The 17,317-nt window shown below is 37.1% G+C and overlaps 1 protein-coding gene across 6 annotated transcripts in view; it reads left to right on the top strand.

The window, feature by feature from the left end:
- Positions 1–5,336: 5,336 nt before the first annotated feature.
- Positions 5,337–17,317, top strand: part of LOC108048012 (MAGUK p55 subfamily member 7) — a 67,487-nt gene continuing 55,506 nt past the window's right edge. For all 6 annotated transcript variants that reach the window (XM_044461340.1, XM_044461337.1, XM_044461338.1 and 3 more), the window contains exons 1-3: positions 5,337–5,442; positions 14,577–14,759; positions 14,858–14,915. In XM_044461340.1, the coding sequence (XP_044317275.1) occupies positions 5,356–5,442; positions 14,577–14,759; positions 14,858–14,915 (328 nt within the window). In that variant the 5' untranslated portion in view covers positions 5,337–5,355. The remainder of the gene's footprint in view (positions 5,443–14,576; positions 14,760–14,857; positions 14,916–17,317) is intronic.

Below are 17,317 nucleotides of genomic sequence, written 5' to 3'. Positions count from 1 at the left end.
ACCAAACTTAAGATTCAGATATTACAAAACTTTAGTATTTCACTGTACTTTCAGTTTGTATTGGGTGATTATTTTTTAAAATCACGTTGCAAATGGAATGTCACTGTCATATGTTTTTCAATTTGATTTTCTACGATTTGGTGCTGCGCATGTTTTGTGCAGAGGAGCTGGGGAAATCCATGGAAGGGGGCTTACAGCTGCTGCCGCTGCTTTGTTGCTTTGCTGTTTTGCCGACGAGGATACGGCCTGATGATATGATTTTGCTGTTGCATCGCGGAACGGAACGCTGTGTATCCTGTGTATCCATTCCCCCTTGAAACCCACCCCTGCGCCACCGGCTCTCTTCCCTTCGGCGACTGTAAAGCTCGTCGGGCGCCCAACACGCGCCCTTGCGTGGGTGGTGGGTGGAGTCTGTTGGGTGGCCTATTCCATGCCATGTGTTTTGTAAATCAGCCCCTACCGCCACCCATCCCCCCGCAAATTTTGCGTTCGGCTACGCTCCTGTTCTTTCGGCTGCGCTCGAGTCCTTTCGGCCGCTGCTCTGCCGCTCATCCTTTTGGTCCAGCGTCGGCAGTGCACAGTGGAGTGGATCAGTTAGTAGCTAAAATGGTTGACATTCTGATATACACAATAAACAAACCAATCAATATATTTTTAAGTATTTAAAACTATTAACAATTAATATTTTCCAAAGTTCCTTATTTTAGATTACTCAAAATGTAGCAAAACAGAAAAATTTCAACTAATTTGCTAAATTTATCAGCTCGAAGAAACTTCTACAAATGACATATTGTTGTCAAATAAAAATAATTAACAATCGTTAACAAAAATAAAAACAAGTTACTTTTTTTATTTTTCAAAGGTTGATCTTGATGCCAGATTAACCCACGATAAGAAACTTTAAAGGGAAATTTTCTATTGAAAATAAAATCATTTTTATTTGTTTTATGGAGGTTAAATCTATAACAAAGATTGGTAATTCCAAATAATATTTATAAAACTTTGAAGCGCTATTTTAATGGAACAGAATACTTGGTTGCCTGCTTTTGGGCGCTTTAATATATCAGTGTTGAACGAGAAATCACTTGGGTTTTGAAATCACTTGTAAAGCAAGCAGTGAAACATTGAACGTATATTGTTGCATACTTTCAGACACTTTTTAAGTGATTTCACCCCAGTGATTTCTGTTGTCCTCCTAAATATTTGATAAATATGAAAATATGAAAATGAATATTAATGCCGGAACTTGAATGGAGTTTAAAACATATTTCCGATTGCTTTGTAAATATTCTTTTGGATTAGAACCTCAACCAGGCCCACTGTGCCTCAGCATCAGCATCTCGTGCCTCGGCATTGGCAGCTGAGCCGAGCCGAACCGGGCTGAGCTGCTAGCTGCGGCGGCTAGCTACATCTGCAGCCGTAGTCGTAGTCAATGCCTTTGCCGGAGCCGGATCCGGAGCCTGGAACAGAGCGGCGCAGGACACTACGGGCCAGGACCTGTACCGCTGGGCTTCGCGTTGCCCGGAGAGCATCCTCGGCAGCGGCAGTGGCAGTGGCAGCGGCAGAGCTGTGGCAGTGGCAGTTGCTGTGGCAGAGGCAGAGGCTGTGCCACTCAGTTACGCGCAACATTTCAACGCAACGTCGTGGCAATTCCAAATCGGCGGCAGACGCGGGCGTGCGCAGCGCACGGGCGGACTGCACGTAATAAATCCTCCGGAACGGGCCAAAAATACGGAAAACGCAACTAATCACACACAATAAAAACCGAAAAAAAAAACTTTTAACTCAAAAATAGTAAATTGAAAAAAGGACGACCCCAAAAGGATGTAGAAAAAACCGGAAAAAAATTATAATACAATATCTTACGTACAAATATTTTTGCCGCTGTCCCAAAAATTTCTCAATATTTTTTTTTCTCCGCCGCGTGCGCGTTTGTCAGTGTGTGTGCGTGTGTGTCCGTGTGGGTGTGATTTCGCGCGCGTGTGTGTGCGTCGCTATTTTCTTGTTGTTTTTTTGGTAACTTTTTTTTTGCCGTTCTTTAATCCCTGGCCTGGCTAAATAAAAAAAGAAAGGGAATCCAAAAAGCCAGGGGAAAAATGTAAAACAGCCGATGATGCAAAAAGCGTCCTAAGCGCACAAGAAATACAAAATAGAAATATAAATATAGAAATTTAATAGTTAGATTTAAGGCAAACGAAACGCACAACAAAAAGCCAAAATAGATCAAGTAATTCAATTTAACTAAAATAATCACTAATTAAGCAAAGAGAAATCATCAAACTGTAGCTTCAACTGAGGAAAACTGAGGTAAGGTATGCTTTAAATCTTATTTTAAAACTAAAATCTTTAGAATTTTGTTATGATAAAAAGTAATACCCTTAAACAGTTCTTAAATCCGTAAATAAAACTTTCAAAACATTTATTGTTATTGTTTTTTAAGAAGATTATTGAACTTACTGGTTTTGTTAGTTTAAAAAAAAAAGGTTCCTAGCTCAGAAAAATCCACGAATTCTTAAATTTTTAATAGATTTTCACAGTACACTGATATGAAAATAGGCAGTTCCTCCATAGGCTATTTTCGCCGTGAATACTTAAAACTTAAGGCTTAAATTTTGAATCTCGCTGACTGACAACTTGCTTAATCTATTATTTAATTTCTTTACCGTCTCTCAATAGTTTCCTTGACACTATTTTCGTCTTTGCCAAAAGAAAAATCGGGGGAAAATCGGATGGCTGCCTCCACACGCACACACACTGGCATTTTCTCACACAAAGACAAACACATACATATGTACAAATATATATATATATAGACATAAATCCATGTAAAGCTGTTGCCTGGCCTCTAAAATGGCTGCCTCTGCCGCTGGTAACTGCGACGCCGACTGCGACGCCGGCAGCGTGGTAAGCAGCGCGCAAGAAGTTGAGGTTATGTCTGCGCCGCAAAATGTGCTTGGGATCCAAAAAACGCTGCGAAAGTGGCAAAAACCGGGGGGTGGTGGGTGCTTCTGGGTGGCAGTGGTAGTGTCGTGCTCCAAGCTGCTGCCCTTGGCATGGAAATGCTGTCGCCCCTTTCTCAATGGGCGTGACTGCAGCATCCTTTTTGGCCATCCAAAGGATATTCTGCTCCGCTTTTGTCCTTGTCCATGCAAAACATTCATTGTACTTTACACAAGCAAAATTAACGCTTTAATTAGTAGTTTATATATTGAAAAGCTGCATAAGTTTTCAATCATTTATTTAATTCCCTTTAATTGTATTTCTATATATAAGATAAAAGATAAAGACATTTTTTGTATCATATTACAACTTTATTTTAAACAGTTTGCATTGCCTTCCGAATGCCACTAATTAAAACACATAGAAAGTAAACCGAATATAAATATTTTTTTAGGGCCTTTTAATCTTATTTTCTAAAAGATGAAAGATTAAGTTTTTTAATATAAGTGTATTTTGACACCTTTTTTAAAAAGGAAATGAAACCTATTTTAAACTATAAAAATCGTAGAAGCGTATAGTGAATATAATTTTTTTGAAAGGTTCCGTAAAATCTAAGTCATATTTGTGGGCAATAAATTTTAATGATTTTTAAGCTTTTTTTACTGTGGGGGCCACATTTTTTGGATTTGCAACAACTCTTTCTTATAAATAAATTAATGTTGTATTTTTCTCTGTGTATTTTTTGTTTTTTTTTGGGAATGGGTGGTGGTTACACGATGTGGATGACCTAGCCCTATTTTTTGGCATCACAGAGTCAACTGTTAGCGCTGCTGCTGCGCGGCGACTGCGCTGCTGGTAGAGCTCCTTTTTTGTTGATTTTTCCTCGCTCATCTGGAAAAAGGAAGAACTTTATTCTAGACAAAGCTGGCTAAAAAAGAACATTCGAGAGACAAATGCCTTAAAACAGAACAGCAATATTAAATATTTATGGGACCAAAAGTCAATAAAGTTAAAACCAAAAAAGAAAAAAGCGTCGTTTACTTATAAAAAAAACTTAAATTCTTAAAATACATTTGAACATCAGATACAAACTCACAGAAAATGCTTTGAAAAAACCGTATTTGATTTCAATTGATATCTCAATGTTCAAAGAGGAGCCAAAAACTATGACAAAGCCAGAAATTTATTCAGCTGCTTGACAATTCAATATAATTTTTTATACCCTTGCAGAGAGTATTATAATTTCAGTCAAAAGTTTGCAACGCAGTGAAGGATACATTTCTGACCCTATAAAGTATATATATTCTTGATCAGCATCACCAGGAGAGTCGATCAAGCCATGTCCGTCTGTCCGTCCGTCCGTCTGTCCGTCTGTCCGTCCGTCCGTCCGTTTCTACGCAAACTAGTCCCTCAGTTTTAAAGCTATCTGCTTGAAACTTTCCCAAAACTTGTCTTTCTATTGCAGGTAGTTTCTAGATTTTCTATGGGTTTTATTTTTGGCTAATCAATCCGACCTACCGAATTTCATAAGGATCGGACGACTATATCCTATAGCCGCCATAAAACTGATTGATCGGAAATGCCATAGCTTTGGTGTTTTTAAAGTTAGGAAGTTGGGACTTTTTATGAGTATTAAGAATGCATCATATGAATAATTTTGGAGAATATAATTTATAGAATATTCTGCAAGGGTATATCAACTTCGGCTCCGCCCGAAGTTAGCTTTCCTTTCTTGTTTTTTATCGTTTCCCCAGTGCTGAACATTTCTGTTTCAGCGATTCAGTCGATTGGGGAATCCCCTACTTTTTAAATGATTTAGTATTATATAATATTGAGTAATCTTAAGGTCATACTCTGTCAAGGTATTTTTGGTATTAATTACTAGAAAATGCATCTCTGAAAGAGTGCGAGAAAGAGAAAGCAATAGGGGAAGCGTCGGTTTGGATCAGAAATGTAGAACAAAAAGCTTAAGTTAGTTAATTGTGAGGCTGACTAACAGTATATTCTTTTTAAATTATTTAAAACGTGATCAGATATTTAATTGAACTTTGTATTTATTTATTCCTTACAGAACACCAAGTCTTACCACGGAACTATACGACTAAGAGCGCAAAACAAAACTCAACTAAAGCCTGTTATATTTAGCGATAATCCAAAGACGATATGCTTTCAAACTGAGGCCACTGGACGGCAGGAGCAATGAGCATCAGTGCGACCTGGGCTTGGGTTCCGTCTCCGTCTCCACATCCGATTCCGAATCCAAATCCGAGTCCTTCTCCGCCTCCCGTTCCGTGCCTTTGATGCCAGTTGGAGTTGGATTTGGAGCTGAGGTAGAGGAACAGGAACAGGAACAGGATCCGGATAAGGGGAGCAGGTGCACGAGCCCCCGTTGAAGTGGCGCCCCTGTCTTGCGCGATGCAAGCGAACAGCAGCCGCTCCAATTTAAGCGCTCAATCCTCCGGCACGCCTTCGGCCTCAACGATCTCCTCGTCCCAGGGCAAAGTAAGTCCACACACAAAAATTGTACAGTTATAACCACAACATATAAAATATAAGATATAGGGCCAATAACTTGATCCACTGGATCAGCACCTCAAAGTTGAGGTGAGGTATGGCACAGCTTGTTGCTTAGTTTGCCAACCAATTTTAAAAGAGGATATGTATTAAAAGTAATTTTTTTGACGATGATCAATATTTTGACCCAATTTTATGTTCGACGTTTTTAAAATCTTGATGGATTGCAGAAAGGTAACCCAAAACTGCTATTCTAGGGCTAATAAGATGTTTTTTGGGATCATTAAATTTTTTTTTCCAAAAAACTGCATTTAAATTTGGCATTTAAAAGATCATACATTTTTGTAACCCAGTTTTATCGTAGATATTTATATACTTAAATTCCAGATCCCACAACTTTACCGAATTCCTATTTTAAAGATAAGCACATCTTAAAGTTTGTAGATAAGTTTTCATTTAATCTGCATTTCAAAATACTCAATTTGTTGACCTAATTTAGTGTTAGAAATTTCAAGGATTCTAAAGATTGACGCAGAAATTGGTATTCTAGAATTTTTACGTGGCATAAAACTAGTTACAACGTATTTTTTAGTTAAGTTTTCGACGTTTTAAATATGTTTGAAACAATCTTACAATGCATCGAAAAATCTGTATTATTTTTTTGTTCCTAAATGATGATATTCGATAAGCTCAGGTATAAAATTCCCTGATTAGACAGTTTTTTGATATTTTTTAGTTTTCAAGTAGTGAAAATGGGTTTTGCTGACTTAAAACAATAATTTTCGAGCAATGTAAAACTGTTATTCTTACAATTTGTTCATTACAATTTTTGTTTTTATTAGTTTGTAGATTCTTAACACTTAATATGATTATACCTACAGTGTAAAATATTTATTGAGATTTTATAAACTTTAATTAATTTGATCTACAAATTTAAAACAATTTATTTATATTTGCTTAGGAAAATTGAGTGTTTTTGTGGCAAGTTGAAAACTAGGAAAGTCAACGTTGCGAATGAGTAATCGCCTCCAAATAAATACCTTCCTAAATGTAGGACACTTGTTATTGGCATTGTAAAATTCTTGACAATTTTATTTGTTGAGTAATACAAGGTTTCCTTGGTGAATGTACATACGACTATATTAACGATTTCCATCCATTAAATATGCAACCGGAACTCGTATTATTTTGCACACATCCATTTGAATTTGTATTTGGCCAAGACTCAGGCCAAGGATCAAATTGCATTGGCTCCCACCACTGCCCGAAGTGACGGCCCTTCCAATTATGCAATCTTTATTGACTGCAATTATAAATATTGGCCCCATCCGCCTGTCATCATAACCCTCAAACGCATCCCCAGTCTCGATTTGAGGCAAGATTCGCATTTCGAATTTCGAATTCCCGATGGAAAAATGGCTTTCAAATGGAGTGAAATTTTATTTGTCAGCTTGCTTCCTCGCTGGTCACATGGGTGGCGGCCGAGGGGGCAGCAAGGTTGGGCGGAGGGGGGTGTGCACATTTCCGCTTTCAATTTGTTTGGCGTGTGCGTGGGTGGCTAAGAAAGGGGGACGGAGGAGGGTGCTGGCGAACATAAATGTAACTGGGGTAGACTGCAGCATCCGATGCTTGTCAATTGAGCGACGTCTGATGAATGCAGCCCTCCTCACCACCTCACCCCCTCACCCCCTCCAATCTCCTCCCTGCCATGGGCCAACCTTTTTGCGCCCCTTTTATTCACTCTCTTACTTGCATTGCCCATTGCCGTCGTTGTGTCCTTTATCGTTTTTAATTAAACATTGCCGTTTTGGGCTATTACACACATACACTTACGCCCACGCAACACGCACACAGGCGCAGATGGAAGCACAAAGAAAACAAACATTTAAGTACTCTCATTTAAAGTATAAACATTCATGTATAAGTCATAGAATTAAATTGGGTTTTTACCTACCAAATTTTAGTCCCTATTGTGACTTGCATTATAATAAAGGGCCGCCTGAAACTATTTAATGTTTTTAAGATCTAACGCATCTCCTCATTACTTTACTTTTATATCTTAAATTTCATACAAAAAGGCTTGACTTTTAGATTTAAAGTACATGTTTTATATGTTATTTTAGATGGTAACAAACCAAAGATACAAATTTGTAAATTTTATCTAAAATCTTAGTTTTAAAATACCTTTTCTTACACTTTTTCTCTCTGTTTAGCTGCTGCTGTCTGAAATTACACGCTTCGGTTTTATTCTGCAATGCTTTGCATTTGGAAGTTACTATTTGCTCTTGAAAAAAGGAATCCCTTTCGTGTGTGACTGTGTGCGTAATATGCTGCCAAAGTGAACCGTTGTTTTCGGCGCAAAAATGTAGTTGGAAATCTCTGTGTTTCATTACTGCCATCGTCCATCAGACGAAAGCAGAGTGTCCTTTTCCCACTCCCTTTTCATGTTTCCACATATTTTCGCCGTGTTCAGTTGCCACTTTGGGTACCCAAAAAAGTAGGCAAGGAAAAAATGTTCATTGCTGACCGTTTTCTAAGTGCAATGATAATGGTGAAATGAAAGAAGGGAAATGGTCTGTACACCTGTGTGGATTTCTTGTCACATATTTCTAAAGTGCGGAGTAAAAAGTCTAAGTTACAGAATGTTCAGATTCAGTTTCCTTCGCTTTCCAGTTTTTTTTTAAGGAAACATTTTTAATATTATTTCCATCAGTGTTTTTAGTCATTTTTTTGAGGCCATTTGCCTTTATCTAATACGATTTGGCTGCCCTTGTTTTTATTTATTTGTAATATTAAGACATTTCCTTATATTACATAAATTATATGTTACTATTTTTCCTTTCATTATTTAAACATTTGTATATTCTTTTTTCGATGTAGCTTATTCTCCGTTAATGTAGTTCTTGGTATTTTTCCCTTCTAAAAATATATTGCGCTCATTTGATATGTCTTATGTGCCATTCCTTTGCATTATTTATTTTCGGAAATGCTTCCTTTCACAGTTGTTTACTTACATCACGTTTTTGAAGACAAATACGAAAAACAACAATATTACAGGACTTTTGTTATTTTAAAACTTTAACTTGAATTTTTGCCTTTAAACTTTGTTTAACAAATAATAAAATTAAACGGTGTTCTTTCAAAGGAAATTAATTTTTGTTTTACCATTTCATTTTCCTTTTTTCGTTAGAAGCAGTTTGTTTTCATGTTTAAATGTGTTTTCGCTGAAACTCGCATTTGATTAGTTGTCTCACCCCTGCTAGGAATGTTGTTTGTAGTTTTTCTTTTGAAATTCTATTTTCTGATTTTAATTTCTTCTTTCTTTGTATTTTTTTATTCCGGGAAATCCTTCCTTTTCAGGTTCGAGTGTAAAAGGAAAAGAAATTAGTACTACAGGTATATTCATAAAAAGCGGTGTTATTGCGCCAACTTTAGTACATGTTTAGTATCTTTTCAAATTTATAAAGCTGAAACTTCTCTATTCTATTCCATTTTTTATTTATTTTAATGTTTTAAGGAATTAAGGACCCTTTTTTGCCACTAGAATTATTTCTATTATTTATTTTTATATTAATTTTGCAGTACCTTCGCATATGTACTTATGCATCTGAATGTTATTAAAAGTTTTTCGTTGGTTGAAAGGGGAAGACATTATTGTGACATTGGTATAAAATTTATGCATAACGTATACGCCGCGTGGTCCATCAGCCGGTGCGACTGTGGTCGTAAATCCGCGTGTGTGTGCGCTGCTTTCTCTCATATTCTTGCTGCCAGCTACTTTCTGCGGCTGTCAAAGAAAGTTTTTTACATGAATTGCCATGAAATTTTCAAATAACTTTTATATATGATGGCCATTGGCAATGGTATTCTGGTATATTAGTGGGGGTGTGGTTGTGAAATGATGCAGAAGAATGAAAAGTATGAAACATTTTGCTTCATTAAGTGGCGTGTGTGTGTGTGTGCGTGTGTCGTTTTTGTTGTCGTTGTTATTGCTGTATTGCCTTTAATTCAGAGCCGCAAAAAAAGGAGGAAAAAAAAGCGGGGGGGGGGGTTTGGTAGATGGAATAAAGAAACGCACATGCGTGTGTGTTGGTGAGTGTCTGATTGCGGTGCCTGCAATTGCGCATGTGCTGGACCACTCTATACCCTGCAAACCCCCCTCCCCCTCCCGAAAGCCACCGAAAGGAGCACCCCCCCCATCATAAGACATATGCTCGAAAATATACAGCTTTAACAAGACGAAGAACAACAACATTCATAACATTAACAATAGCCACAATTGTGCGTATCATTTGTGTTACTTTGTTGCATAACCATAACCCCGTTGGGAGAAATCTCCCGGAATAAGGAATACCCATTCGAGGCGCCTCCAGATCCTTCACAAAATTCAGGCACTTTTTCACCACTTATTAGCTGTGTGTGTGTGTGTGTGTGTGTGTATGTGTGCAGCATTTAAAACAATATCCAAAGATTTGTTTCGCCATTTATATGTCAAAAATGACAAGTCAAGTGCTTTGTTCTTGTTCTCGCCTTTCTGCCTTCTCCTCTCCACTGCTTTCGTCCCTTTGGTGGCGCATCCTTCTCTTGTCTCTGTTTTCTTTCCACTTTTTCCAGCTTTTTTTCGTTTCTGGTTTTGTTCTTGGCTTTGTCATTAGCAGTCAAGCGCAAATAAGCGGAGCGAATGGAGAATTAACCTGGATCACAGGGAATTTCAAATGCCCTTTTTCCATGTAAAACGGTCAAATTTATTTAAATAATGTAGTGTTTTTTTTTATGCACCGACTGGTTATTACAAAATGTAAACATGCAATTTATTCATTGCTTTAAGGTACAATCATGTTAACACTTAAATCAGTGTTGATAATCAAACTATAATGTAAACAGAGCAGATTTATTTTTTTACTAAACACATTTTCTACAAAGAATGTATGTTGAAATCGTGTTTTAGGCTTATCATAAAGCTTCAATTAGTGTGAAAAACAAACTACGAAGTCCACTGTTTATGTTGCTAAGCATTGAAAATAAAAAATTTAATTTCATGGCCACTAAAATAATGTTTGTCATGTTGACCTTACACAGCCTTGTCCTTATTTGTAAGACATTCCTGAAGTTCAATCAACCCCGAAAGGTATGCTATCGGGAAATCAGTTTTCCTTTTGCGAAAGTTTGTAACTCATTCATATATATATTTTGCCATCGAATCACGCTCGACTGGATTTCGGTGCAGTTTTCAGGGCATTTCGCAGAGCAAAAGGCAAAAAAAGGAAAAGCAGAACAATGAACGACAGAATGAAAGATGGGTGGAATGGAGAAGTCGGGGAAAGGGAAAAACTTGTCGCCTAGACTGTTTGTGTGTGTGTGTGTGTGTGCTGTTGTTGTTGTTGTACTTGCCATGTGTCTATGTGTGAAATGAGCTTCAAGTACAATAACAAGAACAACTGACAAGGACGCTCATATGAAAACAAACGCATAATTTAAGCGTAATTGCTGTCATTTTTCATTTGAGTGCGACAAAGTGCGGGCGAGGGGTTGGATGGGGGGAGGGGGTGTAACTGGGGGTGGAGCGGTACTGCCACAGCTGCTGTTGCTGCTGCTCAAGTGCCCCAGTTTGTCTATGTCGCCAGTTGCCCCCGTCAGTCTCCTCAGCCATCTTTTAGCTTTCATGCACCCCTCAAAATATAGTACACAATTGATAAGAAAATAATAGTAACACCAGCTAAAATAAATATTGAATAAGGATGTATAATTTCAATTTTTATTGCATAAATAGCTTGATTATATGGAGGCTGTTAATCATATGATAATCTCTAGAGGTTCAAATCAAGAGGTTTAAATCAAAGTTATGTCATGAAATACTTACAGAATGCTATGTTCTCTTAAAATCTTAAAACAAAAAAGAAAAAATGTAGAGATTTTTTTGTGACATCACAAAACAATTTAGAAACCTTTCAAAGAAATTTTAATACCCTAAAAAAATTAGTAATTTTAAAATGTTTTGGTAATTATATTACATAAAAGTTGTTAACCGTTCTTTTTGCGATGTTCTTGTTTTTTTATTTTTAATACTAAGAAATGACTCCGATAATTGCATATTTAATTTTTAACCTTCCGTTAGAGGTTTATCGGTACTATAATTTTGACCGCTGATGTATCTCGATGGCTGCTGTGTGTGTGCCTGATGGTTTCTGCATCCGGCGTTGAAGCGCCAATAATTATGCAGCTTAGGTTTGGTTTTCATTCCTTTCCGTCTGTTTTTTTTCCATCTTTTTTGCCAGCATGTTTCCCTCCATATTTTATTCTGGTTTTTTCCTCCTGGTTTTTGCTATCGCGGCCTGCCAAACGGTGGCAGTTTATCAATTGGCCTGACTTTTTGCCACGTTAATCCGCAGAAAATATATATGTTTATTTCAAAACCAGAGGAGTAACGCGAACATGAAAGAGGCGTGAAATATGAGGCTGGGACAGTCGCAAACAGCTGGAAATTGTTGGTGGTTATTCCTGCCCTTTGCCATTTGCCATCTACCATCTACTATTTACCATTTGCCATTCTGGCCCACCAGCTGCAACGTCGAGTTGTCTTCCTGTTTATTCGCAGCTTTGTGTGCGGCTGCTTTTGGCCCTTTTAGCACCTGGCCCAGGACATTCCTCACCGCCCCCCGCCTTTGTGCGTCCTTTTTGGCCGTTTGCCAGCTCAACTCGAGTTCACTTCCAGTTGAGTGTTTTGCCTGTCGCCCGTTGTTGCTGCTGCACTGGGAGAAATCGGAGTCCTTTTTGGGGTTGTTTAAGATCCAAATAAAATATTGGCAGTAGATCAATCATTTTGAATCTCTGTTAAACTTTGACTTACTGCTTTGATAGTGTAATGAAAGAAAGTAATTGTTCGTAAACTGTCTCATATTCATTCATAAAAAGTGTTGTTTAAGGATTTTATTTAATTAGTTTATTTAAGCAATGAAGAGAAGAAAGTGTTCGTAGACTGTCTAAGATTCATTCATAAACAGTGTTGTTAAAATAAGATCTATGATAAAGCAATGACAGAATGAGTGAAAGAAAGTGTTTGTAAACTGTCAAAGATTCATTTATACAAAGTGTTGGTTAATGATTTTATTAAATTCATTTATAGATATAGTGAACACATAGAAAAAATGTATTATTTGACGTCAACTTATTTAAATTGTATTTATAATAAAATAAATGATCAAAAAACTATAGGTATATAGTATATATTATATATAAATATTTTATTTAAAAAGTTTTTCTTTCGCAAACGGATGTTGAAAATAGCATAGATTTTTTTCTGTGATCCGCTTCGGCTTCTATTGCCATTGTCGACCTACGCTTGCAACAATGGTTGTTTCTGCCACGTTGCCACGCCCACATCAACGCCTGCCTTTTTACTTTTGTGACCCAATAAAGTCGAATTATTTCCTTTTTCATTCACTTTTGTTTTGTAATTAGGCACTCTTTTGCAGATCTCTGCAAGCCTTTCTATATATACCTATATTTATACATGTATATATATTTTGTATTTATCTATTTATCTCAACTGTCTGTTTGGCAGACTTGTTATTTTTGGGTCGGAGCGCAGGTTTAAATGTTTCTCAAGTGCTTTTTGCCAATTTTCGGTTTGCATTTTGTGGCCTGCATCGTTGTTGCCATTGTTGCTGCTCTCTTTGTGTCGCTTCCATTTCGGGTTTTTATGTGAAGTGAACTTCAAGCTTATTTAAATTGCTGTGGATGCATTTTGCCGAGCTGTCCGAATAAAATGGGACAGCCAATGAATTATTTCAGGGATTTGGGAAAGGTGAGAGGCGCCACTGAGGGAATTTTTAATAATTTATTTCTTTAGGAATGTGCACAGTTTGTCGTCACTAAAGACCACTTAAATTGCTATGATTCTACGAAAACATTGGCATTTTATATTAGACCACAAAGCAAAAGAGAACTTGATAGTGGACACTGCCATTTTGATTTGCAAACCCTAAATTATTATTTGTAATGTTAATAAAATCAAAGCTTTATTGTATTTCTAACCATACAATGTACAATATTTTGTTTAGCTTTGATATTGAAATAATTTTGTTTGTCTCCAGAAATTTCTCTAAAAGGATTAATAGCTTTTGGATGGCCTTTAATTCCAAGGTGACTGTCAAACTGCTGGCGAAACTGAAGGGCAATCAGAGGCACCCCCAAAAATCCGCCCACTAGCTGGCCTGCTGCCTACTTATTACACGCTTGAGGGCGTGGGCGGTGATGGGTGGTGGGTGGCTCAAGGATATGTGGGCTTTCGCCTTGGGTGGCTAGAAGCTAAGAGCTGAGAGCTGGGAGCTGGGAACTAGGAGCCTGGAGAAAGGAGTCCCCCGCAATTGCCGCATGAGCATAATTTGTTGTAATTAACATAACGAGCCAGCCCAAGCAATAATGGCCAAAACTTCCCACACTTGCACACTCGCAGAAGTGGGGGTATTTGAACTGAAGTTGGACTGTTTGCTGTTTTAGGCTGCCTGTGTTCCCTTTGTCCTTCATCCTTTTGTGTAATTAATTTGATTTTTTTTTGCAGTAGTAGAACCACCCACATCCCGCAGCATAAATAAGTTGTTCTTGCCATTTAGGCAGCATTTATGAAAATGACTTTATGTGAGACATTTGCCAAAGACTTTGTAAATATTTCGTGAGCAAAGGGAATCGTTTGACATTAAGCATACGCCGTGTGGCTAAAGGATGTAATTATTTAAAATTTATAAGGAGCTACAAAATACTATTAAATATTTTGAGCATGAATCGTTTAACATTAAACGTTATGTAGGTAATTTTTTGTTTTATAACCTTTCTTTTTTAACTCTTAAACGAATTTAAGTAGTGTTGTTAAAGATTTTATGGGGAAACCGATTAGAATAAAATATAAAGAAATAGGTAAGAAATTAAACTAACTTAATTTGTTCAATATATCTCAAAGAAAGGACATATCTCAATATTAAGTATACGCCCAGTGGCCAATGAATGCATACATTTGAAAATTCAAAATCATATATCAATATAGTCTCTATGAGTTCAGTAATTTAAGTATATTATCTGGCATAAAACTGTTTTTAAAATAACCCATTTTCCTTTATTCATTGCAGCAACAAGTTGTCGAACTATCGGGCTATGTTATTATACTCGTCGAGAATGTGGAGGGTAAAATTAAATTATACGGCTCACCGCCCGATCGCGATAATCTGGAAGTGGGCGATGAGATACTCGAGGTCAATGGCCTGACCCTGGAGAATATATCGCGCACGGAGGTCATTCGCCACATACACGACGTACGGATACTAACCCCCATATATATGTGGTCCATCCTGACCATCCTTAACTAATTTCTGTATATTTCTTCTTTTCGATATGCACGTTTTGTCTGCAGTGCATCAAATCCTGTACCATCTGTCTACGTGTGCGAAAGAAGAATGATTCACGCCTGGGTAAGTTTAAGATTTTACAAAAGGATTTCACTAAAATCATCTGAATTTAAAATTCTATATCCATTGAAATTCAAAAAAGATTCTGTTATAAATATTTATAAGGTAAATCTAAGTCCAAATAAACTTGTGATGCTTTGTACTATTTTCCTAGTTAATATTTGATGTGATTATAAAGTTAACTTATGTTAGTATTAAGAGAAATGCTTTCAAAACAGTTTTACCATTTTTTTGGGGTTGACTCGAAAGTTTTGACACTCACTGCTCATCAAGTATAACCGTTTAACAACCGGATTACAGTGGCTCAAAAACCTCTAATCGCACGATCACCTGTGCAGTTTAAGAGTCACTGCAGCCCAGTTAAAACAACAAGTTGAATCTAACTGTCTGATTGGGAACTCTGCTCTCGAATTTCATTTAATATCTGTCTAACTCGATCGCTCTTTCTTTTTCTCTCCATGCTTTTTTGGCATTTGTATTTGCGTACCCTGTAGGTATTGATCACTCAGGTGTATTGGGATTTGGGGCTATGATTGTGCTACTTTCATAAGAAACATCGAGTACAAATTTGTATAATTCTTAGGTCTGAGATACATATTGGTTTTACTTTAGGCAGTACCATTTGTAATGTGTTTCTTTTCTTGGTTTGGAAATTTTATTTTTAATAGATTCTCCAATTTAGTTATAACGGTACGCTGATGACTTGCTTGACACCTTATGGACAGATTTCCGGAATCGAAATCTTTATACATTGTACATTGATTTAGCACGTTTTTCAATATATTTAACTGGTTTAGGATTCTTCTTAAACTTTTAATTAAAACATCTCTATAACTTGAGCTATGGGAGTTCTAACTGTTAACCAAAAAGTTGATCACATGAGATGTTGAGAGGCAATTGGTATTATCAAGTCCGTATTACTTCTAATACGAGAGCCTTACTCGTTTGGCATTTGTGTTTTTGCATTTGACTTTGCGGTCAGTGGAGCTTCTGGCGCTCTGTAGTCTTCGCTCTTGGCTCTCCGGCTTTATGGTTCTCCAGTCTTCTCAGTCTCAGTCTCAGTCTTTCGATTTCCCATTCTCCCGCTCTCTCTCACCGAGCTAGTACCGCTCTCTCTAGCCAGGTTTTGGGGCCTCTCCGGCCGCTCGGCGGTGGAGCCGCGTCAGTTTCAGTTGCGAGGCGACCGTCGACGTTTCCGTAGCGTCAGCGCCGCAGTGTCGCCGCTTTGACCGTACCGCCCATACCGCCCATCTATCGCCATCTCCCCTCTCTAGCGGATTGCGTTCGTTGTGTTCTTTTTTTATTCGGTTTTTGGTTTTCGGTTTTCCGCCTTTTGTTTTGAAGTGCGCGCACGCGTTGGCGTCTCTTTTTTGGTACGTGGTTCGCCGTTGTTCCGTTCTCGTCTTTTTTTTCGGTGTAACAAATTTGATTTGTTGTTGTTTTATTGTGGTGCAGCAGCAGTAGCAGCAGCGGCAGCAGGAAAAGCAACAGCACCAGCAGCAGCAGCAGAAAAAGCAGCAGGGTGAGTGGCCAGTGGCTCCCAAACTGGGCAAACTATCTAAGGCAGAGTCATGAATCAACATTGTTAGTGTTTAGTTTGGCGTACCTGGCCACAGATACACAGCCACATAAATACATGAGTATGTTTGCTTGTATGTACCTACAGTTACTACAGTCGAACTCGTATGATGCGGACTACACGGAAAAAAGAGTTAGGTCATTTTGGACCAATGTTGCATAACGAGTTTTTTTTGGCTTCTTTTCCTTTTTAAAAATAATACGATTTTATATACTCTTTTTTGCTGTAATGCTTTACATCGATTTTTAAATTATTTTAGTTTTTTTATTCATTTTAAATGCCACTTTTCTGACTCCATTTTAAAAAATCATTTCTTTTCATAATGATAAATAATGAGTACGTATTTTTTTAAAAACTTTGTATACATTACTGGTTTTAATTTGAAGGTCTTTGTTAGACTAGTGAATTTTTCAATTTAAAATATATTAAACAATTTATTTTATAATGTTTGTCATTTTTCTTAAATAAATAAATGGTATTTGAAAACCTTTAAATAAATGGAAATTACACAACTGATCATAAAAATATTGATATTTTTTTTTGTATACACAAAAGGAATGTGAGCAAATATTTCTCTAAAGATTTTTCTTGGCGTGTGAACAATTTGTATGGTTTATATGTAATAGAAACTTTGAAATTGCTAGCTTTTTGCAAGTGCTCTTATTCAACTGAAGTTAAATAAATCAATTTTGTCACTGAAACTCGTTATGTGTGTTGTAATTTATATTTTCTGGTTTTTGTTTACGTTTTGTGATTTTGAAAACAAAATCTGTGTTTTGATTTTAATTAGGGTTGAAGCATTTAAATTATATTATATCAATAACAT

This window comes from Drosophila rhopaloa, unplaced genomic scaffold, assembly GCF_018152115.1.
Source record: "Drosophila rhopaloa isolate 14029-0021.01 unplaced genomic scaffold, ASM1815211v1 contig_3, whole genome shotgun sequence".
Taxonomy (NCBI): domain Eukaryota; kingdom Metazoa; phylum Arthropoda; class Insecta; order Diptera; family Drosophilidae; genus Drosophila; species Drosophila rhopaloa.
This window is presented reverse-complemented; position numbering and strand designations above follow the sequence as displayed.